This window comes from Mastigoproctus giganteus, chromosome 2 (genome assembly GCF_048544385.1).
Source record: "Mastigoproctus giganteus isolate SK-2022 chromosome 2, ASM4854438v1, whole genome shotgun sequence".
In the NCBI taxonomy this organism is placed as follows: Eukaryota; Metazoa; Arthropoda; class Arachnida; order Uropygi; family Thelyphonidae; genus Mastigoproctus; species Mastigoproctus giganteus.
In genome coordinates, this window is record NC_143576.1 from 227,088,732 (window position 1) to 227,116,425 (window position 27,694).

A 27,694-nucleotide genomic window follows, 5' to 3' on the forward strand; every position below is an offset into this window, starting at 1 on the left:
ATGTTACTCTGTAACATGCTGCTGTAGAAAAGTCTTTCAGTTCAGCAAATTGCAGCATCTGGAGACTAGGCACCTGTGAAGCAATCTGATTGAGGTGTTTAAGGCTTTGAATGGCTTTAGCAAACTCAGTGCTGATGGGATTCTTCCTCTTGCTCAGTCTGTGTACATGAGGGGTCATAAATTCAAATTGAGTAAGGATGGTTGTAGAAGAGATGTATGGGTATGGAAATTTGCTTTCAGTCAACGGGTGATTGATTGTTGGAACAAGCTTACATCCTTTGTTGTGGTAGTGGTAGTATGAATAAATTCAAGGAAGAACTATACAAACTATTGGAGGGAATGAATAAGTGAAATAGGAATTTTTTTATTATTATTTTTTTTACTTTTTTTGGCTGATACTGTATAAGCTTTCTTTCTTGCATCATTAGTTAATACTAATACTAAGAAGTTTATTTCTGGGGTGGTGACGTGCATTCCCTAACCTCACCTTCTTGTGGCAAACTAACCCATTTCTACATTTCTTCAAACAAGGCTTTGATGACCAAGTTATATCTGTATTACTGTCCCATCACATACAGAGGAAATGCTGTACCTGGAGCCTGTCTTTCAGTTATAAGGTGGCAGCCCCACCACTAGATTTACCCCGCGAAAGGCTGGTAACCTACCCAGTGGACATTCCAAATACTCAAAATAAGCTCGGGTAAAAACTGGATGGATCTCATGGATAATGATCTCTGTAATGGATATAGGACTATGATTAAGGACATTAAAGTAGCTATGTGGATGTTGGGGGAATAAATCATAAATTGGATGAATTGATCATGGAATTAGAAAATAGAAATATTGATGTAGCAGTCATTATCGAAATAAAAAAGAAGAATAAAGGATCTAAAGAAATAGGTAATTTCATAATGATATTCTCAGGTGTACCAAATGAAATGTGGGCATCATTGGGAGTTGCAGTTATAATAAAAAAAAATGGAAAAACAAAATATTAGATTATTCTTGGATATCACCTAGAATGTTGAAATTAAGACTAAAAGTCTTATCATATACAGTAACAATCATTGGCATCTATGCACCAGTAGAAGAAAACATTGATGAAACTGCAGAATTTTATGATGAATTACAAGAGATCATAGACCAAACTAACGAAAATGAATACCTCATACTAGCAGGAGATTTTAATGCAAGAGTTGGTGCTCAATCAATAGACAGATGTATAGGATCAGAAAGTGAACCCGTGGTCAACAGTAATGCTAGCTATATGGTGCAAGGAAGCCTGAGGCTTATGCTGCACAAGCCAAAAAAAAAATATATATATATATCTGTATTACCCTGAGAGAGAGAGAACAAGAAGGGAGTCACCAGCTCAGGACCCTAGGTGTGCCAAGCCCATACTCATCCCCCTGCATTTTTAATAAACTTAAAATCACAAATAAATTTTTTCAGACAAAAGAATATTTAAAAATTCACATGGGAAGCAAGAAAAACAGTCTATAATAGACTCTATTCATTAATGAAATTTAATTAACAAAATTAGAGACATTAGAGTATTTAACAGCAGTGAAATTGACAGTGATCACTACCTACTAGAAAGTACTTTCAAAGCAGAAAGAAATTATTTTATTAAAAAGAAGAAAATACCAACAAAAACTACTATGAAATTAAAAATACATTTGTTGGAAGACGAAAGCACCAAATTACTTTATGAAAGTTGATTGAAAGATAAATTCAAATCAGATGAGAGTGAGTGTTGAGGAACTCTGGTCAAACAAAAAAAAAATCGATTTTGGGAGCTGCTGAAGAAAGTCTTGGTTATAAAACCTATTAAAAATAAAAACTGGTTAAGAATTTGGAATGAATAATTGATGAGAAAAGAAAGGCCTATAAACTGTTCCTACAAACTAAAGACCTACATTTATGCATAAAATATAAAAAGCCTAGAGCAGAAGTTAGAAAACTAACCAGAAGAATCCAATGAGATGACTGGGATAAATTTGTTAAATTCTTAGAACATGATATCATGGGCCTACAGAGAAGAGGTTTCAAAATTTTTAAGAAATTACAACCACACACAAATGATCAAATAAAAACCAACTCCATTTCTCAAGCAGAATGGAAGAAACACTATTCCAAACTGTGGTATAGCCCTGGAACTAGGGAAGAGAGTGGGAAGATGAATCTGTGGTAACTGAAGATGAAGAACATATACCTATGGAAGGACTAGATTTAATATTGCAAAAATCAAAAAAACCCAGGTATAGACAATCTGAACGTAGAACTATTTAAATATGGTGACACCTTACAAAAAAAACACATTATTAAAATTATTTAACATCATATGGCATAAGGAACAGATACCCAAAAATTGAGAAATAGGAATAGTAATCAATTTACAAAAAAAAAGGCTCCAGAAATAGCCCCAATCTCTAGCATTTTGATGTCTTTCACATGGGTATGCCAATGGTCTTGCCTGCACACTAGCATTGTTTTGTTATATGTAGAGGATGTAGCTGGCACGTAATAACCAGCTCACATGTATGACCAGATTATCAGCTCCTGTGGTATTTAGATTTCCAAATGATTTTAGTTTGATATTGACATGTTGGCACTTCTTTGGCTGTCAGTTCTACTAGAATATCTGTGACCAACCTCATGTTTCATTTTTGTGATAATTTACTAATTTTACCTTCATTATTCTTAGACAGTGATGTTTTTGTGTATTATTGATGAATTTTCTTTTATTGATTATGTGGTCATTCAGACTTTAGATATGATTTTGCACATATCTTACATGTCTTTATATGTGGACTAATACATAGTTTAGATGCACAAGGTTTAGACAAAAAAAATCCTTTACATGTGAATGTGGATGCAAACTATTTTTTCAGCTTATTAGTAAACTATGCAGGATCATCAATATTTATATCAACCATAAGAAGTTAACTAATGTGATTCATCCCTTTACTTCTAGTATTAACATAAGCAAAGAATTCTTTACTACTTTTCCAAAATGGATGACTGATGAGCTCAGTTATAGAAAAAAAAAATGCATGGCATGATTAAAATAAATGTTATATCTTTTAGGTATAATTGTGGTGCATACACTGCATTTGAGTGGGATAACAATGAAGAAATGGTTGTTTTAAGATGTGAATTTTTATCTCATTCACTTGTACATTTTATGTGTTAATTTAGCAATAATAAAGATACTTTCTTATACCCAAAAATACTTTATTTATTCTTAGTGACAGTTATTTAAACTGCACTCATTAAATTTTAATTAGATCTGGCTGGTACATATTTATCACATTTTATTTAATTTCATTTCAGTTCTTCTTTGAGCCCAATTACTCTTCCAGTGATATTTTATGGACCATCAGAAATGTCATATCTGGTATGTCATAATATATCTATATACTGTACTGAAAATGATAAAAATGAGGGAAAAATGAAAAAAAGTATTTATTATAAGCTTTGGTTTTATGGGTGATTAATAGAAGCTACCATTAAGTTAATAGATTAACAATTATAATCTACTTTTTTTAAGATGTTTTTATGACTGGATTGGGTATTAATGAAGATGTGTATTTAGAAGAAAATTTGTATAACTGCAAATTTTATATTTTAGTTTTGATATTTTAACTTCTATTTGGATTAGGATGAGGTACTTGTAGTTTTATGATTCAGTGACATTATTGGCTTTAATCTAGTTTAATTTTTTATGCTAAATTAACATATTGCTGAGCTAAGAAAAGTAATTATGGTACACAAGGCCATCTCAAGGCTTTTTGACTGCCTAGATGCAAAGAAGAATATTATTCCTCCTTCAAATATGGAAAAACTTAGTTCTTAAAACAAATTTTGCTGTCCCTGAGAACTAGTACCTTGTTGTGGCCACTTCCTTGTTAACATGATCCCGATGACACAATTGGTACCTTATAACAATTTATAATAAAAGCTAATCTTTCTATATATTAAAATAATTTTCCTCCTAGTGATATTTATTCAGCCAATGGGAGAAGAGATGTGGGTTATGTAGTAATATGTAACAAATACTAAAATACCTAACAGAAGCTTGTTTTACTGTGATAAAACAAGCTTCTGTTTAAGTGTGATCACTTGCTATGTTTATCTAACATGACCACATGGTACCATGCTTGATTTCCATATGTAACATATTTATGTATTCATAGCAGAAGAAGAGACACACACACACAGTGTTGAAAGCTTCTGTATTTTATTTTACTTTATCAAAATAATCGAGCACAGCGAGCATGGGGCAAAGCCCCCTAGTTTACTACTTTACATTTGAAGTTACATTTGAAAATCTATAAAAGTAATGGTTTGTTCAGAATGACAGCTGAAGGATATGATAATAAATGTGGTGCAATTTATTTGATGATGAAATGCATTGCATCATAGTGTGAACACACACTTTAATTAATTAGTAATTGTACATTACAATTATTCTTAATGTTTCATAAAACTACGGTTCCTTCTTCTGTGGATAAATAGTTAAAAACAAATTTTTTTTTTAGATATCCATGTAATACAAAATCCTCTGGTTTCATCTTTACAGACACAAAGAAGCAAGAGATGAGGAGACAAGGAAAAAATTCCTGTGACAAAGAGGTCATATTCTTAATTGGATGCCACAGAGTGTCCCTTGGAGCCAACTGGTTCCTCTTTGCTGCAAGCTGCACTGAGCATTGGACATAGCAGGGTCATCTGATTCATTTACTCTCTGGCTGCAGTGTTATGGGTGTGGACTGTTTTCCTGCTTCAGCCATGATACTGTACTGTTTCCTGTGCTGTCTTGGGAGACTGACAATTTTTTGAATACTGTGATGTGTAGAGTTAACTTGTGATTTTTATTAGGTGACTATGTATCCATTACACGATATATCACAATTACTGTAGAAGAGAGTTATCCAAGAAGGGGAGATGATAACCCTGCCAATATTTCTGGTTACTGTTTTTTTTTTTTTTTTTTCATAATTATTTTGGATTTGGATTACCACAAGAAAGTCCTTCTTTTGCCGATGTATAACATTTTCAGAATTTTTGGATCAGAGATGCAATGTTTGCAATGCCTCAGTTTGAATGATGTCTCCATGTTTTGTATTCAAATTTGGTGCAAGTTTGGAACTTCTGAAGTGTTTGACCTATGTAATATTTCCCACAACTAGACTGAAGGCTGTAGACCACACAGTGGCAAAATTATAAATGATCAACAGCCATACCAAATCAGCTGTCCCCCCCACCAACTCCTTTGGTCCTACTGTGTTGTGGCAATTTCACCACTAACACTAATTCTCCCCCCCAACCCTCTCTGATGTTTCATATGAAAAGAGGAACTAGTTGGTTCTGAGGAACTCCTCACTATCCAATCAAGAACCTGCCCACCGAGGAAACAGGCGCCTCTGTAGCCAGGTGGGCAGGAGCAGCAGTGCGTAGCACACGCTTCTTGATTAGACCGGGGTTCAAGCCCATGACCACCAAATACAGAGGATGCAGGAAGGTCAGGGAATGACCACCGCATATCCCCGGAGCAATATGGCCGTAGTTTCTAATGCTCCTAAAAAACAAATAACAAACAGACAAACAACCGAGGAAACAAGAAACTGTCTTGGGATAGTTTTTTGTTTTCTCATTCTCTTTTTCTTGTTAGTGTACAGCAAGGTGTAACTGGAGAATTTTGCACTAAATAGATATCTAAAGTAATTTTTTTTTTTTAAACTATTTATCCACAGAAGAAGGAACCATTGTGCTCCAAAACATTCAGAACACTATGGTTTGTTATCTTAACTTTAACAAACAGTTATTAATTAAAAAAGTATATAAATTATGTTGACACACCACAGTGTGGTATGTTTCATTATCAAAATGTTTTGGTTATTTTATAAGTGTATTAGTTTTCAAAAAATGAAACTGTTATAAAATTGAAATGAAATAAAAAAAAAATGGAGTTGGTTCTACTGATTGATGGTGTTAGTAAACTGACCATGCTTCTACTAATCGTGTGTTTTTAGGTTAATTAGGTATGCATGTATAAGTATAGTGCAAAAGCATCAATAATACATAGCCAAATCTGAATTAACAGAATGGATTAATTAACAAAACGGCATCGTTTTACGTTATATCTCATATTGTGAATACCTTCACGAGTTGCCATGATATTGCGCTACTTCGAATAAGTAACGCTTCACCTGAGGAGAAGACTAAACTAATGTTACTTATTTTCAGATGGATACCACCACCCAGACGACACCGTTTCAGGGCTATTTGGCCCTTCTTCGGTGGGTGGGTAGGTATCCGAGTGATGCAATGATGGCAAAACAGTTATGAAGGGGTTATAGGAGACAGGCAGAATTACTTAACAAGTACAGGTCACTGTTGAAAAAAAGCCATGAATTAAGGTTGAAATTCAAAGTGTCTGCAATTCTGCCCAGACACGATAGGAGGGAGTATTTGATGAGAGCCTTGTCGATCAATTCGGCCCTGGAAAGATTGTGCAAGGCTCAAGGGGTAGAATTTTTTTTTCAGCCTGGTCTGTACTTGTTGACAGGAGAGACTGCTTCTAAAGGGATGGGATACACTTAAATAGGAAGGGTGCAAGAATATTTGCTGATGCTATCGAGGCAGTGTTAGGTGGGTCGGAAAACTGCTAGCTTGGGGGGAGACAAAGACGAATAGATTAACAGTAGCCACTGGCAGAGGTGAAAGAGATTCTTGCACTTCTTCTATTGGAATGAGCAGCAGCCTGGAAAACAAGATGTAGGATAGTTCAGAGACTGCTGGGAGTCATTGCGGTACAAGTAAACACATGGGTTGTGTTATGGCAGCTAAGAATAGGAACAGGTGCACGTATATTGCATGTACACCAATGCTAGGAGTTTGGTAAATAAATTTGATGAATTTGAGGTATTGCTCAAAACATCAAAGGCAGATATTGTTGGGATATCAGAGACGTGGTATTACACAGATATAAGGAATGCAGAACTGGAATTTGGGGAGTACGTGTACAGAAAGGATAGGAAGGGAGGAGGGATTATGCTATTAGTTAAGAAACACATAAAATCCAAGGAAGTGAAGCCAGCCGACTTCGCTGGACAGTGCAGTGTGAAGTCAGTTTGGTGTGAAATAAGCATTGGGAGATCAAAATTGAGAGTAGAAGAGTGCTATAGGCCTAATGACTCTGATGAGTATAATAAGAAACTGTACAGGGAAATAGAGTGGGCTAGTAAATCAGAGAGTCTTATAATGGGGGATTTTAATTTCTCAGATATTGACTGGAATTTGTGGGTTGGTCACTCACACACTAGCAAGGCGTTTGTGGATTTATTGGATGATTGTTTTCTACATCAGTATGTTTGGGAGGCAACTAGAGGGAGTAATAATAGTAAATAGAAAAACTACAGGGATTTGATTATCAGTAGCGATTCTTGATTGCATTAAGAATCTGCAGATAAAGTAACCACTAGGTGGCAGTGATCACAGTGTGCTGAAGTGGGATTTACTCAAAGAGGTAACTACCATCAGGGTTAAAGGGAAAGGTTTTTGCTTTTGTAAAGGCGACTACGATGGTCTGAGACAGTATTTAAATTCTATACGGTGGTACCAACTGACGATGTTACCAACAGCAAATTCAAAATGGGACGCATTCAAAGTATTTATCTTGGAATCTACTAGGCTTTACATACCAACTAAGAAATATTGTTCAAGGTTTAGGCCTAAATGGATGTCAGATGAACTAATGAGACATGGCATAGAAGAAAAATGAATGGGATACATATGACTTAATGGGTGACATGGAAGATTATGATAGATATAAGCTAGTTGGTAACCAAGTTACAAAGGAGATTAGGCAGGCAAAGGCAGATTATGAGAAATCCTTGGAAGAAAATGCAAAGAAAAATAGAAAAGAGTCCTTTACCTATGTAAACTCTAGAACGAAAGGGATAAATCAAATTGGTCCACTGGATATTGATGGGTCAACTGTTGATGATCCTGCTACGGTAACTAATAAACTAAATGAATATTTTGCATCAATATTCACACACGAGGAGTTATTCAACGAGGGGAATGCCAAAGGTGTATTCAACTCTGGCAGTAAGCTAGAGAATCTTGTAATAACTGAGTCAAGTGGAGGAGAAATTGTTGAAGATAAACACAAGAACGGCACCTGGAGTGGATGGGATCTATCCAGTTATATTAAAGGAGGCAGCAAAGGAAGTAAGCAAACCCTTAGCCATAATTATGAGAGCTTCCTTGGACTCAGGGGAGGTACCCATGGACTGGAGATGTGCAAATGTGACCCCAATTCACAAGGGAGGATCAAAGGCTGACACAAGTAATTATAGACCTGTGAGTTTAACTTCTGTTCCCGGAAAATTAATGGAGGCACTGGTTAAAGAAGCACTGCAGGATCATCTAGACAAGACTTCAGTTATAGCTCGGACACAGCATGGTTTTGTTAAGGGGAAGTCTTGCCTGACCAATTCGATTGGATACTATGATGCAGTCACAAAAGAACTGGATGCAGGGAATAACTTTGATATTATATACTTGGATCTTAGAAAGGCTTTTGATACTGTTGCACATGGAAGACTGCTGCACAAATTGGAGCAGTGTGGCATTAGAGGCAAATTGCTGCTATGGATAAAGGGGTGGTTGAGGGGGAGAAGGCAGAGAGTGGTAATCAATGGATACTGCTCATCGTAGACTAATGTTATTAGTGGAGTTCCTCAGGGTTCAGTACTGGGTCCGTTGTTGTTTTCTGTATTTATAAATGATATTGATGATGGTATATCAAGCTTAATGTCCAAGTTTGCAGACAATACGAAGGTTGGCAGGGTTGTCAAGGGCACTACTGACACTATGCTGCTGCAACAGGATCTGGAAAGGTTGAGCAGATGGGCTGAGAGGTGGCAAATGAAGTTTAACATTGACAAATGTAAAGTACTACTAATGGGAAACAGCAACCCCAGAGCAACGTATCAACTCTGTTGTACTACACTGACAGTGGTAGAGAATGAAAGGGACCTGGGGGTGGTTGTGCAGGCAGATATGAAGTTCTCTGAGCAGTGCAGACGGGCTGCAAGAGTAGCTCATGGTGTATTGTCAATGATATATAGGAATGTTTCTAGCAGGGATAAGGAGGTGATTGTTCCCTTGTATAAGGCAATAGTCAGACCACACCTAGAGTACTGTATACAGGCCTGGAGGCCTCATTTCAAGAAGGATGTAGAGCTGCTGGAACGAGTACAGAGAAGAGCAACAAGATTAGTGAATGGAACAAAGGGGTGCTCTTACAAAGAAAGGCTTAAGTTTTGCGAATTACAGTGTCTGGAGACTAGGCACCGGCGAGGTGATCTGATAGTGGTGTACAAAGCCTTGAATGGTTTGAGCATGCTCAATGCTGATGGGATTCTTCCTCTTGCTCAGAATAATCACCTGAGAGGGCATAAATTCAAATTGAGGAAAGACAGATTTAGGATAGATGTGCGGAAATTTGTCTTTAGCCAGCGGGTGGTTGGTAGGTGGAATAGACTTCCATCCCTTGTCGTGGAAGTTGATAGCCTAAATAAGTTTAAGGCTGAGCTGGACAGGTATTTCGAATGAACAGAGGGGTGAAGTGGAAGTGGTTATTTTTTATTTATTTATTTTACTTTATTTTTTTTTTTTGGCTGATGCTGCTGCATAAGCTTGCTTTCTTGCATCAAATGCCTCTGCTAATGCTAAATGCTTCCTTGGACTCAGGGGAGGTACCTCTAGACTGAGAAGTGCTATTGAGAAGTGCAAATGTGACCCCAATTTACAAAGGAGGGTCAAAGGGCAACACAAGTAATTATAGGAAATTAATGGAGGCACTGGTTAAAGAAGCACTGCAGGATTATCTAGACAAGACTTCAGTTATATCTCGGACACAGCATGGCTTTGTTAAGGGAAAGTTTTGCCTGACCAGTTTGATTGGATACTATGATGCAGTCACAAAAGAACTTAATGCAGGGAATAACTTTGATATTATATATTTGGATCTTAGAAAGGCTTTTGATACTGTTGTACATGGAAGACTGCTGCACAAATTGGAGCAGCGTGGCATTGGAGGCAAATTGCTGCTATGGATAAAGGGATGGTTGAGGGGGAGAAGACAGAGAGTGGTAATCAGTGGACATTGATTACCACTCTCTTAGCACAATGGATATCGATTACCACTATCTTAAAACGATGCTGTTTTGCTAACAGAATGTTAGCAAAACAGCATCGTTTTAAGTTATATCTCAAAGCTGTATCGTTTTAAGTTATATCTCATTTTGCTAACATTCTGTTAATTCAGATTTGGCTATGTATTATTAATGCTTTTGCACTATACTTATACATAGTCTAGACTTTTCCATAGCTTGAGGCTTCAGCCCTAAATGCTTTATAGTCTAAACACATCATACACCATCAGGCAGCTCTCATATTGTGGAGTTATACTTCATAACTGTTTTGCCATCATTGCATCACTCGAGTACCTACCCACCCACCCACCGAAGAAATAGCCCTGAAATACACCATGGGGAGCCTGATGATGTCCGGAGTTTCCAAGAATAGGTAACAACAGCCTTCTCCACTGGGAAAGCATTGCCTATTTGAGGAGTTTGAGTTTTTGAGTGGTGTGAGTTGAGGAGTTACTATCCCTTTCATTCTTCTACACCGTTTCTTTTCCATTTCCACTGCTACTATTACTTTCTCTCTACCTTTTTGCTTTTCTAAGTCTGATAGGGACAACTGGACAGTCGAGTTATTATCCCACACAATAGTTATTATCCCAAAATAGCCCTGAAACGGTGCCGTCTGGGTGGTGGTATCCATCTGAGAATAAGTAACATTAGTCTTCTCCTCAGGTGAAGCGTTACTTATTCGAAGTAGTGCAATATCATGGTAACTCGTTTTGAAGGTATTCACAATATGAGATATAACTTAAAATGATGCTGTTTTGCTAATATTCTGTTAATTCATATTTGGCTATGTATTATTGATGCTTTTGCACTATACTTATACATAATCTAGACTTTTTCCATAGCTTGTGGCTTCGGCCCTAAACGCTTTATAGCTTTATAGTTATGCATTTTATAGCATCAGTATCTGTATTTTTATATTTTTATGAAACCCCCAAACACAAAAGGTATCAAAACCTATAATACTTAGTACCATGTATGGGTTGAACGAGGGAGGGGATGGGAGAGAGTGCTGGAAACTAAACATGGGTTTCACCATTTCAAGCTTCCAATAAACAAAGTAGTGGTATTGCACTGGTTGATTAGAGTCATCTACAACCTAGTGTTAGTATTTAAGTGGAAAGTGAACTACAAGATAAGAAGATTTATATTTTTGTAATTGTGAGCACTGTTTTAAGTGCATTATGAATTGCAAGTCTTAATAGCCATTTTAATTTTTTGCTTAAACATTTAATCATGGGTTTTTTTTTTTTTTTTTTGGTGAATGGCTGCATGCAGGCTTGGGATTATGGTTATTATTCATCTACAAGATCAATACTGTTATCCATCGTTTTTCCTAAGTGACAGATATCTTTTTAAATTGCATAGTATCAGTATGCTGAACTGTGAATGATATTTTGATATCATTCACAGTTCAGCTAATAGAAAACTAATAGAGAACACCTGCCATCGGGTGAAGTCAGTAAGGTTCGATGAAGCTGTCGTGGATGTGTCTCAGATTTTTAAATATATAGTGGGGAATAACTTTGATATAAAAACTGTATAAATTAAAAACTGTAGAAATTAAAACACCAAGATAAAGATAAAAGTGAAGAAATTGAGAAACAATGTAAAATACAATCCATTAATGAGTGGATATGTAATAGAAAAAATAATGGACAAAACACAGATATGACGGATAATGAAAGATGGACAAAAAATAATTAAGAACTGGAAACATAGGAAAATGTACTAGAGGAAGACCAGGGAGAAAATGGAAAGATTATGTATTGTAAACTGTACAACAAACATTATACTTATTGGGAAAAGTCGAAAAATAAGAAAAACTATTTTTCTATAGGATTATCCTATGTAATTTTGACCACATGTACATTCTACTTGATATAATACTCATTAAAGGCATGATTAATTGTTTCATAACAAAAGGGAGTCACACTAAGTGATTTTTACACCTCAACATTCATAAATTTATAATGTGGCTGCATGTCAGTATATCCCATTTGATTTTTTTTTTCCCTGGTTAGCAATTCTCTGCTTATCTTAAACCTAAATTATCGTATTCATAGGTGCAATAGGGAGTGTGGACAGTAGAGGATCTGAGGCTATTTAACTGGAAGAGACCCTTTTAAATTTTGTAACCTAAGTTGTTGCCCTTGATTATCACAGAACACATCTTTAAGGGGATTGAGTAGATTTTTTGTGTTTTTGAGTAGTGCAAAAATGAAATTTCTTCTTCACAAATCCAGAATTTCTTGGTTATCAGAGAACTTCATTTTTATAGCAAATAAAACTATGCACTGTAAAATTAAAGCAAAGCAAAAAACAGACAGTAGAATCAGAAATTTTGTAGGGATGATAACATCAACTTGTGGTGTTTGAAGTGAGGTGGGATGCCATCCCACTTCTTTTCAGGAGGTCCATGCACCATCTTGTTAACCTTTTCATTGACCCAAAACATCCTTAGAACATATTCAAGAAATTTACAAGTTATCCTGCTGCTTACTTCTGGTTTGCAGAAACTTCCCAAATTGTTCTACTTCAAGTGTTGCTCCCATGCACCTATTGACAAGTTAATAATAATGTTGAGAATAATAATTGTGAGTTGCTAGTATAATGATTTATAGTTTATTATTGGCTTGTGTATCAGCAGTGATCTTGTTTATCACATAAGTGGGACATCTATTATTTTTAGAAGTCTTTATGATGACTTTTAACTCATTTTAGAGATCTTGCTCTTCACTTCCCATGTTTCTTATGTAAAGGAGTGTGGCATTTAAACCTTATATGTGTTCTTTGCTTGATTTCCAAGATAAAGACAAACTACAAATTTTGCTAAGGACACTAAAGTGCAAATTGTGTTAAGGGCAGAAACTCCTCTTTCAGTAGTTGAAAATTAATAGGTTAGTTTAGATATCAAGCTTGAAACATTTTTGCCTCCCCCACCAACTTTTTAACAGTTTTGCACTCTAACTTACACAGCCTTTCAAGAATAGTTTTTGCACCGTTTTTTTCTGCATGAAAAATTTGAGAAATTGCTATTGAATAGGGCCAAATGACCCCTATATATGTATTTTCACACACCTGCCATTTGCCAAACTGCTCGGAGATCTTGGTTCCAGTTAAGTTAGTTCTTTTTTTTTTTTTTTTTTTTTTTTTACTACTGCTCTTTTTTCCTCAACATTTCATGCACATTTTCATTGTTTTAAATTGATTAATAGTAAAACATAAAGAAAAATTTAAAACCCAATTTTGATTTATTATTATTTGTAAAATAATAAAAGTTTACCTCAATATAGTACGTAGAACACTTCCGTATGATACTCTCCAGAAATTAAAACGAAAAAATCGAAAAACTTGCATTAGAGTAACTAATAATTTAAAAAATAATTAAAAATCAATTTAATGCAATTAAAAATAAGAAAATTAATTAAGAGAATTTAACGAAAAAAATTGCAAAATGATTTTCCTTCCCGAAAAAAATTGCAAAACGATTTTCCTTCCCGATGGAAGGAAAATTGTTTTGCAGTTTTTTTCGTTAAATTCTCTTAAATTTTCTTATTTTTAATTGCGTTAAATTGATTTTTAATTGTGTTAAATTGATTTTTAATTATTTTTTTAAATTATTAGTTACTCTAATGCAAGTTTTTCGATTTTTTCGTTTTAATTTCTGGAGGGTATCATACGGAAGTGTTCTACGTACTATGTTGAGGTAAACTTCTCTTATTATTTTGCAAATATTGATATAAACGTAGAACATATTGAGTATTACAGCTCTGGTTCATACTGTCTGATTTATTATTATATATTCTTAAATAAAAATCAGAATTTTGATTTTTATTCAGTGTTTTTTTTTTTATTAAATAAAAACATGTAAATGAGAAATTAAAACAGAAATGCTAGTTTAAGCATGTTGAAAATTTGTTTTGCACAGTTTTTTGAAAAGTATTTTTTGTGAAGAAAAAATGTTATAGTGATTTATATTGCAAAACGGCATTACCCAAACTGTTCCAGGTGTACTCCTTGAGGATATATGGAGAGTTTCACATAATATATGAGAGAAATTTGGTATTAGCAGAAGATTCATCATCCCAATCTGTTAAGCTCAAGTGCACAAATGGCCCTACTGGATTTTCAGTCTTCCATTCACTATTTTCCTTCATTCTGTCCTGTTTCCTGATAGATTTTTAGTACTAGTCAGAACGAACCCTCTCTCCTGTACCATTTGTTTTATACACATCAGTTCCTCTTGGCCTGTTTTTGGAACTATTACTTTTCATTTAGCTAATCTTTTATCTTATCCTTTCCATGTGCATATACCATCTTAAGCTTGTTTTACTTACCTTTGATTGGATGTTTGCTACTCTCAGGTTTTTTCTTTTTTTATTAATTTGAAATGTGGTCTTTCTATTGCTTCCATCTGTCAGTTCCATTTATTTTTCTTAACCCATAACCACAGACCACTTGTCTGTAAGATATATATATTTTTAAACAGTTTCACTCTTTATTATTAATTTAAATTAAATTAATTAAATTTTATTAAATTTCATTTAACATCAGGCTACATTGTACTTAGTACATTCAAAATGTTGGTATGGCTGTAAGGTTTCATGGGGCATTGACGTTGACCTTGGTGCACATGCATGCCAAGTGGAAACTGACTAGACCACTTCAGTCATGTATCACAGCCAATTGATTGTGGAATATTGCAGTTTGAACAGCATGCTAACATCAAATTCTTTAAATATGGGAAGGGTGCTGCAGAGATATAGAAAGTTTATGGAGATGATGCTTTGAAGAAAACAGCAGTTTACAAATGGTTTAATTGGTTTAAAAATGGACAGGAACACTGCAAGATGAACCTCCAGTGGGTGCCTTTCAGTGTCATGAAATAACAAAAACGTCACTAAAATGAAGGACTGCATGTGGAATAATTGTTGTTGAGATTGCTCATGAAGTTGGACTGTCTGTAGGCTCAGTACACATCATCCTGATGCAAGATTTAGGGATGTGTTATGTATGCACAGTTTGTTCTACACTTGCTGTCAGATGATCAAATGGACTGCAGGAAAGCCATTGCAGTTGATTTGTTCAAAAAATATACGCAAGATCTAAGCTTCCTAAGAAAAGTGGTCACAGGGGATGAGAGTTGTTCACCTATGACCCCAAGACCAAGATTGCATTGTCTGAGTGGCACACAAAAATGCTCCCACAGCCCAAGAAGTCTCGTGCAACCAAATCTTATGCTAAAGTCATGCTGATCATTTTTTTTTTTTTTTTTTTTTTTCTTCACAGTGAGGGTATAGTGCACTTCAATTTGTGACTAGGAGAGAAGCATTACTGCTGCCTACTACGTTGAGGTTTCGACATTTTTCATGAGAATATGAGGCGAAGATGACCAAAAAAATGGAAGGATGGCTGGATCCTGCACCATGACATTGTTCCCAGTCACACAGCGATAGCAATTCTGCATTTCTTGGCTGCGAAAAAAATTGCAGTCATGCAGCTGCCTCCCTACTCCCCTGATGTTGCGCTGTCTGATTTCTGGTTGTTCTCTAAACCGAAAATGGAACTTTGGGGGTCATTGTTTCACTACGGTGAATGATATCAAAGAAAACACTGTAGTGGTCCTATGTGCTAAAAAAAATATGATTTTAAAGAATGTTTAAAAACATAGGAAAGACTGATGGAGCAAGTGTGTATGTACGCACAGAAGGAAGGTACTTTGAAGGTGATCAGATTAGTAAGCCCAACTGTTCACTCAGTAAACTTTTATAGTAAAATTCCAGGGATTTTTTGAATGTACCCTGTATATACTCATTCACTTTTTGTGGGGTGATGCAGTTTGTTTAGTTGTTTTTGAAATGAATAGTCTGTGTTTACTTAAAGTTTTAGGTAAGCACAGACTTTTTGTGCCTTTTCACAGTTTTATCATAAAGAAATGGATCCTCTACCAGGATCATTGAATTAAAATACATTTGCATCCAGATAATCCTGATTACACCATCATAACCATAGCTAAAAAGTGTACAGGGACTGTGCATTAGCTCCATAAATTTCATGTCATTTTACTAAAAAATTTAATTTTTAAAAATATAATAATGATAGGTTACTTCATTACATCCTCATAATAATATAATTTGATTTGTGGCTTATTTTTTGATATTTTATGAATGAATGAATCTTTATTGCAATATCGCTCTTTATGGCCATGTTTGTATGTAGTAAAAACTATGCCATTTTACCATTTTTGGTAATTCACTATGTACAAACATAATGCTAATGCACTAACCTGTTACATTTAGTGAATTTCTTGTAAGTTGAGGCTTTAGCCCTAAATCTTTTCAGAAGGAAGGGAGTTAAGATGAGGCTGACCAGTAGAGAACAACATTGAGATACAGGCTCAAACTATTCAGAATAAGTTTCAGTACAGTGAAAATAATAATATTTATATATACAATATACAGGGTCTGTCAATTAACATGTTCCAGGTCTATCTCACTTATTTTTAGATTTAGGCTATTTGTTGTCTGGACCATCTTTGTCATATTTTGGCTGAAATTTTTGAATTTGATGTTTAAATTGGATTAGTATAATCTTTTGGATTTTATGATGTATAAATAAAAATTTTGCCTAACCATCTGCTTTTATTTTTTAAACAGTAAAAATTTTTTCTTAGTGAAAAAATCCCCATCCTCATTTTACTCTAAAAAACATCATTGATCTTCTGAAATGAATGTAAACCAATCTTTTCAGAAAAAAAAAAAAAAAAAAACCAAATACAGTGGTTGTATATTGATGGTCACTTTTTTGATAGACATGTTTAACTGTGTTTAGTATTTATTACCTTTTAGATTTTATGCAAATAATAATAATAATAACAAAAGAGATAACATTCAAAAGAATTATTAAAAAAAAAAAAAAAAAAAAGAGTCAACTACCGAGTGCTGGGCACTCACGATGAAGGGTCTGTAGTCGCGAATAGTTGTTAGTGTAGTATCTCAAATAGAGAGCTTTATGGTAATTGAAAAACGTTTCTAGTACCCCTGCTTGTCCTAAAGCTGAGGAACTAATGAAAACGTTGTCTATTGGGTCTTTCCAGTTGTTGTGAATGACAAGGGTGGGAGAAGCAACTCTGACTTCTTCCTGGAGAAGTGAATGGCAGGTGAGGGCTGTGCAGGACTGCACAGCCCTCACCTGCCATTAAATAAAATCACAAGGAGGAGTACCTCCTTGCCAGGACAACTCCAGCTTTGAAAATTGTTAAAAAATATTTCTCGTTGCAAAATTTATAAATGACCTTTATAGAATTATTAACTAACTATTTAGCAACCTTTTTGTCACCAAAAGGAAAGTTACTTGCATAATGCTAATGCTAATGCTAATACTTAGTACAAAGAAGTGTGCTATTGAAGTGCAATAAAAAATTGTGTTCTTTAATTTTAACACAAAAAGTAAATGATAGATTTCAATTGGAATAGTTTTCCCTTGATAAGCATCGAATAATGCATAGCTAATTTTATTTTTAAATTTTTAGCTCCATTAGCGATGGAAATAGAGGGGGGAAACACCAAAATTACTCACATTTTCCAGTCTGGTGCCACCATTTTTAATTTAAAAAATATTTTAAAATTATATTTTAAACCTACTTGTTGAGCTCTTTCCAATGGTGTATAATAAGCTATAGGTTGTCAACAACATTTTTGTCCCCCCACATTTTACCCCCTATTTCTCAGACTAATTTTTGTCAATAACGATCAATATGCATTACGTTGGCCCACATGATGTACAAACCCATGCAAAAATTTCAAATCAATAGGTTGAGTGGTTCTAGACATACAATGCTGTGACAGACAGATGGATGGACAGACAGACAGACAACCAAGTGACATTATAAAAACGTCCTTCATTAGACTACAAACCCTAAAAAATTCTGGGGTGGAAAGCAGATATTTCCTGAAATAGAAGTTTAAAGAAAAAACAAATGTACAATAATAAATTCACTATCAGTTTTATTATAGAAAAATGGTAGAAAAAAAAAAGAAGGCGATAAATTAATATTTTGGTTTGTAACTTTGTGATTTGGCCATTTGTTATCAAAGATTAGTTATCAGTAATGTTCAACAACATTGTGTAGCTGCTGCTATTATTTCCACAAATGAAAGATAATTATAACTAAAAACAACAACAACAGTAGATTAAAATAATTTTAATCTTATGACAAAACAGTAGTGATACAAAACTATACAGCATTCTATATTGTTTGTAGGACAGAATGGTACATCAAGTAATGATCTGAATAATGTAGGCAGTATAGTTTCAAAAGCAAGTGGAAACCATAGTAAAAAATAAATAGTCATTAGGCATATGATGCAAGAAAGCAAGCTTATGCAGCATCAGCCAAAAAAAAAAAAAAAAACACTCCCATTTCACCCCTCCATTCGTTCCAAATACCTGTCCAGCTCAGCCCCTAAATTTATATAGGCTACTAACTTCCACAACAAGGGATTGAAATCTGTTCGACCAACCAACTAGCCGCTGGCTAAAGACAAACTTCTGTACATATATCCTACATCTGTCTTTTCTCAATTTGAATTTATGCCCTCTCAGGTGATTTTATTCTGAGCAAGAGGAAGAATCCCATCAGCATTGAGCATGCTCAAACCATTCATTCATTTATACACCTCAAACAGATCACTTTGCAGGTGCATAGTCTCCAGACACTGTAATTTGCAAAACTTTAGCCTTTCTTCTTAAGAGCAACCCTTTGTTCCATTCACTAATCTTGCTGCCCTTCTCTGTACTCGTTCCAACAGCTCTACATCCTTCTTAAAATGATACCTCCAGACCTGTATACAGTACTCAAGGTGTGGCCTGACCATTGCTTTATACAAGGGGATAATCACTTTATCCCTGCTAGAATAATTCCTGTATATCATCGACAATACAACATGAGCTACTCTTGCAGCCCATCTGCACTGCTCAGAAAACTTCATATCTGCCTGCACAACCACCCCCAGGTCCCTTTCATTCTCTACCACTGTCAGTGTAGTACCACAGAGTTGATACGTTGCTCTGGGGTTGCTGTTTCCCATATGTAGTACTTTACATTTGTCAATGTTAAACTTCATTTGCCACCTCTCAGCCCAGCTGCTCAACCTTTCCAGATCCTGTTGCAGTAGCATAGTGTCAGTAGTGTCCTTGACAACCCTGCCAACCTTTGTATTGTCTGCAAACTTGGACATTAAGCTTGATATACCATCATCAATATCATTTATAAATACAGAAAACAACAATGGACCCAACACTAAACCCTGAGGGACTCCATTAAAAACATTAGTCCACGATGAGCAGTGTCCATTGATCCCACTCAACCATCCCTTTATCCATAGCAGCAATTTGCCTCCAATGCCACACTGCTCCAATTTGTTCAGCAGTCTTCCATGTGCAACAGTATCAAAAGCCTTTCTAAGATCCAAATATATGATATCAAAGTTATTCCTTGCATCCAGCTCCTTTGTGACCACATCATAGTATCCAATCAAATTGGTCAGGCTAGACTTTCCCTTAAAAAAACCATGCTGTGTCCGAGCTATAACTGAAGTCTTGTGTAGATGATCCTGCAGTGCCTCCATTAATTTTCCTGGAACAGAAGTTAAACTCGCAGGTCTATAATTACTTGTGTCAGCCTTTGATCCTCCTTTGTGAATTGGGATCACATTTTCACATCTCCAGTCCATGGGTACCTCCCCTGAGTCCCAGGAAGCTCTCATAATTATGGCTAAGGGTTTTCTTACTTTCTTTGCTGCCTCCTTTAATACAACTGGATAGATCCCATCCACCCTGGATGCCTTTTTTTATGTTTATCTTCAACAATTTCTCCTCCATTTTCCTCTCAGTTATTACAAAATCATCTAGCTCACTGCCAGAGTTTAATTCACCTCTGGCATTCCCTTCCCTGAATAACTCCTCATGTGTGAATGTAGATGAAAAATACTCATTTAGTTTGTTAGCCACCTGAACAGGATCATCAACAGTTGAACTATGAATATCCAGTGGACCAATCTGATTCATCCCTTTCCTTCTAGAGTTTATATAGGTAAAGAACTCTGCTGTTTTTCTTTGCATCCTTTCCCAAAGATTTCTTTTAATCTACCTTTGCCTGCCTAATCTCCTTTGTGACTTGGTTACAGACCAGCTTATATCTATCATAGGCTTCCATGTCACCCATTAATTTATATGTATCCCATGCATTTTTCTTCTCTGCCATATGTCTCATTAGTTTATCTGACATCCATTTAGGCCTAAACATTGAACAATATTTCTTAGTTGGTATGTAAAGCCTAGTAGCTTCCAAGATAAATTCTTTGGATGTGTCCCATTTTGAATTTGCTGTTGGTAACATCGTCAGTTGGTCCCACTGTATAGAATTTAAATACTGTCTCAGACCATCGTAATTCCTTTACAAAAGCAAAAACCCTTCCCTTTATCCCTGATGGTAGTTACCTCTTTGAGTAAATCCCACTTCAACACATTGTGATCATTGCCACCTAGTGGTCCCTTTATCTGCAGATTCTTAATGCATGAAGAATCACTACTGATAATCAGATCAAGAGTATTACTCCCTCTAGTTGCCTCCTGAACATGCTGATGTAGAAAACAGTCATCCAATAAATCCACAAAAGCTTGCTAGCGTGTGAGTGACCAACCCACAAATTCCAGTCAATATCTGGGAAATTAAAATCCCCCGTTATAAGACTCTCTGATTTACTGGCCCACTCTAAGTCATGTATGATTTAAATGTGAGGTCTTCAATTTCAACATCTCACGAATTGCCACATTCTTGCTAGTTCACTGAGAATGATAAATACCTTGCAGTACAGAATTTTATACAAATGTGGATATAAATTGACCCTTCAATTGCTGCAGCAAAATCCAAAATAAGCACCAGCATGTGGCAGAAGTATGCATAAACTGAATGAAGAGCATTGCAAAATTCATTAAGAGTACAAATTCGTGGTCTTTATTTGCATGTACATATGTAAAATTGTGTGAAAGCATGTTTCTAAAAATAATTTAATTTATGCAAGGTGATATTACTATAAGTAGAATGAAATGATGTTATGCTGAAATGCTAGAAACAGCAAAATTTCCTGAGAAGATATCTTCAGAAGCTGCAAATATCATATATCACAATTATGCATGCTGTGAATCATTCTATGCTGACTGGAAATGTGATACATAAAAAAGAATACAAATGTGTAGAGAATTTGGAACATTCTTGGTAAGAAAACCCATTTTGTTCCCTTCATCAATCTTGTTGTTCTTCTCTGTACCCATTCCAGAGATCCACATCTTTCCTAAAATGGGGCCTCCAGACCTGTATGCAGTACTCAAGATGCAGCCTAACCACTGACTTGTACAATGGGATAATCACCTACTTATCCCTGCTAGCAAAGTTCCTGTATATCATGGACAAAACCCATAGTTTTGCTCATGATATCTGACTTCACTGTTATCAACAGGTAATTCATATCTGACTGCACAATTACCATCAGGTCTTTTTCATTTTCCACTACCCTGAGTGTAGTATCATGCAGATGGTATGTTAATTTTGGGATTACTGTTACCCACATGCAGTGCTTTACATTTGTCAGTGTTAAACTTCAAATTCCATTTCTCAGCTCATCTGCCTAATTATTCTAGATATTGTTCCAGTAGCATATCTTTATTACTGTCATTAACCACCCTGTCAACATTTTTATCATCTGCCATCCTTTTATCCATAGCATAAACTTGCCCTAAATGTTACATTCCTCCACTTTATATAGCAGTCTTTTATGTGCAAAGTATCAAAAGCTTTCCCAAAATCCAAGTATATGATATCAGAATTATTTTTTGCTTCCAGTTCGTTTGTTACTGTATTGTAATATCCAAACAGATTGGTCAGACAAGATTTCCTCTTAACAAATCCATACTGTGACTGCAGTATAATTAGATTCCTGTGAAGATAGTCCTGCATTACTTTTTTAACCAATGACTCCTTTCCCTGGAACAGAAGTTAAACTAACAGGTTTGTAATTTCTCATGTTACCCTTGTGACATGAGAAAGATTGTCCTTTGTGAATTTAGAGATACATTTACACATCTCCAGTCCAGAGGGACCTCCTTTGAATTCAAAGGTGCTCTCATAATTATGACTAAGGATTTGCTTATTTCCTTTTCTGTCTCCCCTCATATGATTGGATAGATTCCATCCACTTGGGTGCCTCCGTAGCCAGGTGGGCAGGAGCAGCAGTGCTTCTGCCCACCTGGACACGCTTCTTGATTAGACTGGGGTTCAAGCCCGTGACCACTAAATATGGAGGATGTGGAAAGGTCAGGGAATGACCACCGAATATCCCCAGAGAAATATGGCCTTAGTTGCTAATGCTCCTAAAAACCCAAATAACAACAACAACCATCCACTCGAGGCACCTTTTTTTTTTATGTTTAGTTTCAACAATATCTCTTCTTTTCTTTTGTGAGAGAGAAGTCACAGTTAAAGCACTTTTGACTCACTTTCTGGAAGTTTGTTCCAGCTTATAATATCTTGTATAAACATTGTAGAATGTTGTAAATACCGAAAGCTGGAATTGTGTGGTTTTTTACGTTATTATGGTGAAATGTGTTTGCCCTGTACTGAAATATTCAATCGTATAAAAAATAAACAAATTTTCAGAATCTTCTCTTCATTCCTTTTTTTTTTTTTAAGCTTCATAAACTTGTTACTCCATGTATGGTGTATGGTGTGTATTTGCTATTTTGTTATAATAAAATTAAAATTATTTGAATTTACAGTTATTGTTACCTTTTAACTTGTAGAAATAATAACAGCCATACAATGTGGTTGACCATTACTGATAACTGTTCTTTCATATCAAACTGCCAAAATTGCAAAATTAAGCAACAAAATATCCATTCCCATTTTGTTTAATTCCTTTTTTATTTCTCAGTAATGAATTTATTATTGCACATTTGTTTTTGTAATTTAAACTTCTACTTCATGAAATTAGCATTAGTAGAGGCATATGATGCAAGAAAGCAAGCTTATACAGCATCAGCCAAAAAAAAAAAAACCTTCCCATTTCACCCATCTATTTATTCCAAATGTTTGTCTAGTTCTGCCTTGAATTTATTTAAGCTGTGAACTTCCACGACAGATGGAAGTTTGTTCCAGCAATCAACCACCTGCTGACTCAAGGCAAATTTCCACACATCTATTCTACAACTGTCTTTCCTCGATTTGAATTTATGTCCCCACAAGCGATTAATCTGGGAAAGAGGAAGAATCCCATTGGCTGCCTTCCGATGGCAATTGCATTTGCATGAGGAGATGCAACACATCACAACTGCCTTGGGGAGATGCAATACATAACTGCCATTGTACACTAGAAAAAAGTAACCATGACATACAATTGTTGTGTGTGTTTCCCTCAAATAAAATCATTTTAGTGTGTTTCATAACTACACAGATGATGTTTTTAGGCTAAACCAAGGATGGGGAACAACTCTCCCATTGAGGAAATAAAGCATTTGATTAGGCAGATTTTAAATTTAGAAATTGTAAAATCTAAATGGTAATACAGGTAGTTCTCGACTTTACGAGTTAATTCGTTCCTAGCGCGCACTCGTAAAGCGGGAATTTATTTCGCATAGACATAAGGTTTAAAATAGGGGTTACGTTCTCAACAATGAAATTAGTTAGCTAATTAGTTTGTTTAAACAATGATTGATTTATCCAAAGAAATGAAACTGTAGCCTGTAAAATCAAGCAAATTATAATAATAGAGAAATGATTTACGACTTACAAATGTCAAAGAATGTTTATTCTTCATCATCATCATCGACTAAATGCACACTCGTTGCTCATTCATTATTGGCTCGGCACTCGTTGGTTTGTTGCACAAGGAGTCGTCTTCTTCAGAAATGCTTCAAGAGGCGTTTGTTTCCAAGTTAATCTTCTCTTTTAATTATAAATTTCACGATTGCATGCATAAGCATTTTTTAACGGCACACACAAATTGCAACTGTAACACAATTTGCATGGAGTAACAAGTTTATGAAGCTTAAAAAAAAAGGAATGAAGAGAAGATTCTGAAAATTTGTTTGTTTTTTATATGATTGAATATTTCAATATAGGGCAAACACATTTCACCATAATAACGTAAAAAACCGCACAATTCCAGCTTTCGGTATTTTCGCAAATGCAAGAAGATCGAGTTTACTACCCGTTTATAATTTCTTGCAGTAACAGAAAAGTCCAATAAACTGGGAAGTGCAAATTGTTTTTATTGTTTTATGGTCGTCACCTCCAGAAATGTGCTTTAGAAAAATATCACAGTCATTTAAAATTGATTCTTATAACGGAACATATGATAACAATGAAAGTGTAGTGCATTTTAATGATTTGAATTGGTAACTATTACAACTTACAAACCATGCTCACGACCTTTTATATGGCCTTAAGGTCATGCTCGTGACCTTAAAATTGACATTTTAAAGAGATAAATAGCTTAGTTATACAGTGAAAATTTCAACTTCCGAGAGCTTGAAACGAATTACCAAAAAACAATGTGTTATTGGGTTCACATTACGATATTTTAACGATACGATGGTGTCTCTGGAACTGATTAATATCGTAAAGTGAGGTACACTGTATTGTATAGCTAAGCACGTAGTTTGGAATGCGGTATTTATGAATGTTTAACTTCATTTTTTGCAATTAGTGTTCATAATATTCGATTTTGTTGATACTTGATACTTGGGGAAAAAAAAAACTCGTAAAACTAGAACTGCCTGTACTTAGACCAGTTTAAAAATCAAAAATTTCAGCCCAGATATGGAAAAAAAAAAAAAAAGGTCCAAACAACGAATAGCCTTAACCTTAAAATAAGTGAGATAGACATCGGTATGTTTCAGTTATTAAAACATCCTGTATATAAATAAATATATATATTTATAATGGTAAATAATAATAAGAGTATTGTAATCACTGAACTGAACATTAAACAATTTATTTTAGAATAAAATACATAAGCATTAAAATAAATATAAAAGAAAACCATTATGAGCATAAAAGATATAAAAAGAAATTAAAATCCACAGTATAGCAGTTAATAGGAATATAATATATGCAAAACAGCAAATAAATGATAAAATAAACACACAGGAAGCTTTCGAGGCATAAGTACCTCTTTTTCAACTTAGCCTGAAGGAACAACAGTAGCCTTTCTTATATCCCAGAAGACTGGATAAACAACACTATGTGCATCGAGCCTGGTGGATGAAATAAAAGAAAACGGGAAGGTAGGAAGGGGGAAAAAAGAAGCAGGCTAACATAATTTTACCTTCAGCCAATCATTCATCAGACTCTGAATGCAGTGCACAATGACTACTTGCTTGATTATTTACCTTTCGTCTCTCATCACTACCTAAAATAATCGGCCTGGCAAATAGTCCCTTCATGCTCAGAAACACGATCACATAGTCTGTGCTCAGATTTGCCAATTTAACCTACATTGGCCAATTGTAGGTTACATTGGTACAATCTGGGCAAGCAATACGGTGTATCACCATTGATACCACCAATAAGGTAAACACCGTATTGCTTGCCCAGATTGAAACATTGAAATATTAGATGTGGCTCATAATGTATGCCACCCCCCATGGTTAGTTACCCTCCATATAGCTGTTGTGGGGTTTTTTTCTTTTCCCCTTCCCTTTTTCTTTTTTTTTTTTTTGTCTGCCATGCTCGATTGCACATAGTATTGTATATCTGGGATATAAGAAAGGCTATTGTTGTTCCTTCAGTCTGAGTTGATAAAGAGGTCTCTATGCCTCGAAAGCTTCTTGTATGTTTATTTTATTGTTTATTTGCTGTTTCGTGTTTATTATATTCTTATCCCTTTAAATTGCTGTACCATGCATTTTTATATCTTTTATGCTTGTAATGGTTTTCTTTTATAGTTATTTTAATTCCTATGTATTTTATTTTTAAATAAATTGTTTAATGTTCAGGTCAGTGGTTGCAATATTCTTATCACTATGAGTATTCCTGATGCTTGAGGTCTCTTCTATTTTTTATATAGAAGAGACCTCAGAGATTTCATATATATATATATGAAAAGGAGAGAAAAGAATGAATGAATGGACAAATTTACTTGGACTAGAGCATAATCTGAGAAACCTAAAGACCATAATGAATATTATTAATTTAGTGATAAAATCTTAAGTGATAATATCTTATCACTAAACGTTTATTTATTTATATATATATATATATATATATATATATATATAATTAAAATCCTGTGGTATAGAAGAATAAACAATAATAATATTAAATTTGTATATAAGATAAAATTAGATATTGAATTTGTAAAATGTGTCTTCTGTATACTTCACTGAGGAACTTAAGTTCTGCCTCCAGTGCTTTAGTACACTAAAGCATCTGAAAGGCAGAAAGATATAGACAACTCAGCATGAGCACATTGCTGGGGAAGTCCTCAGGGCAACTCTTGGGATCCTCTGGACACTTCCTAAAATGATGGTGCAAAGGTTTGTCCAACAGCCATTTTAGTGGTTGCCACTAGTCTTCTTTTATCTATACATGATGGAAATCGTTGAATGTCTAGAAACCCAGCCATGTCAGTTGTTCTTATCCTGGAGGTTGGGAGGAGGGCTTACCTTTGTGTCCCACTTTAAAAACCAAAACTCTCCCCAAAAAAGAAGCTTGATTGTAGTGGATATATGAGATGCCTGCTTTTGCTTGTGACCTGTTCTGTATAGTACTGGAGAGAACACCATAGTTTTGACAGCTCATTAACATATGGCTGGTGTCATTTGGTGATCCAATGGAGGAGCAAGTAGCTGGATATTGAAAGGAACAGCTTTAAGGAGTACAGCATGAATTTAGACTTTTCAGGGTTAATTGACTTTTCGGAGAGTAGTGTTGAGTGGCTGTGTTTTTTTTTTTTGTGCTCCATGAAATATCCGGTGCAACTTTTGTTAACCAAGATTGAATTGTGCATTGATAGCGTCATTCTGGGTTATATATTGTTTTCAATTGAAATTTGAAGGTAAATTGTATGTTTATTCCTGAGAAACTTCTATTTTATGAAAATATAGTTACCACACTGGCTGGCACAATATGGCTACTGTGTGGTAATGATTGTTGAGTTGACATTGCTGTTTTGGCGGGAAAACTTTATCCTTGTTTTCTGTGAGTAATAGTTGTTTTATAAGTTGAAATATCAATATTAGATTTGTTGAAAATTATTTCCTCTTAACAAAATGGAAAATAAAAGTCAAGGAAGGAAGTTAGTAGTTGTAAAGGGGAGTGGGGAAAGTGTTGGATCCCCCCCCCCCCCGGTAATGCTGAGAAGTTCGAAATTGCCTAGACAGGTGGAATTAGCAAAAAAGGT

General features: G+C 35.1%; 1 protein-coding gene across 2 annotated transcripts in view; it reads left to right on the forward strand.

Moving 5' to 3' along the window:
- LOC150090205 (uncharacterized) overlaps positions 1-27,694 on the forward strand; it is a 480,645-nt gene that overhangs the window by 9,937 nt on the left and 443,014 nt on the right. For both annotated transcript variants that reach the window (XM_090389774.1, XM_090389777.1), the window contains exon 2: positions 3,337-3,400. In XM_090389774.1, the coding sequence (XP_090245900.1) occupies positions 3,375-3,400 (26 nt within the window). In that variant the 5' untranslated portion in view covers positions 3,337-3,374. The remainder of the gene's footprint in view (positions 1-3,336; positions 3,401-27,694) is intronic.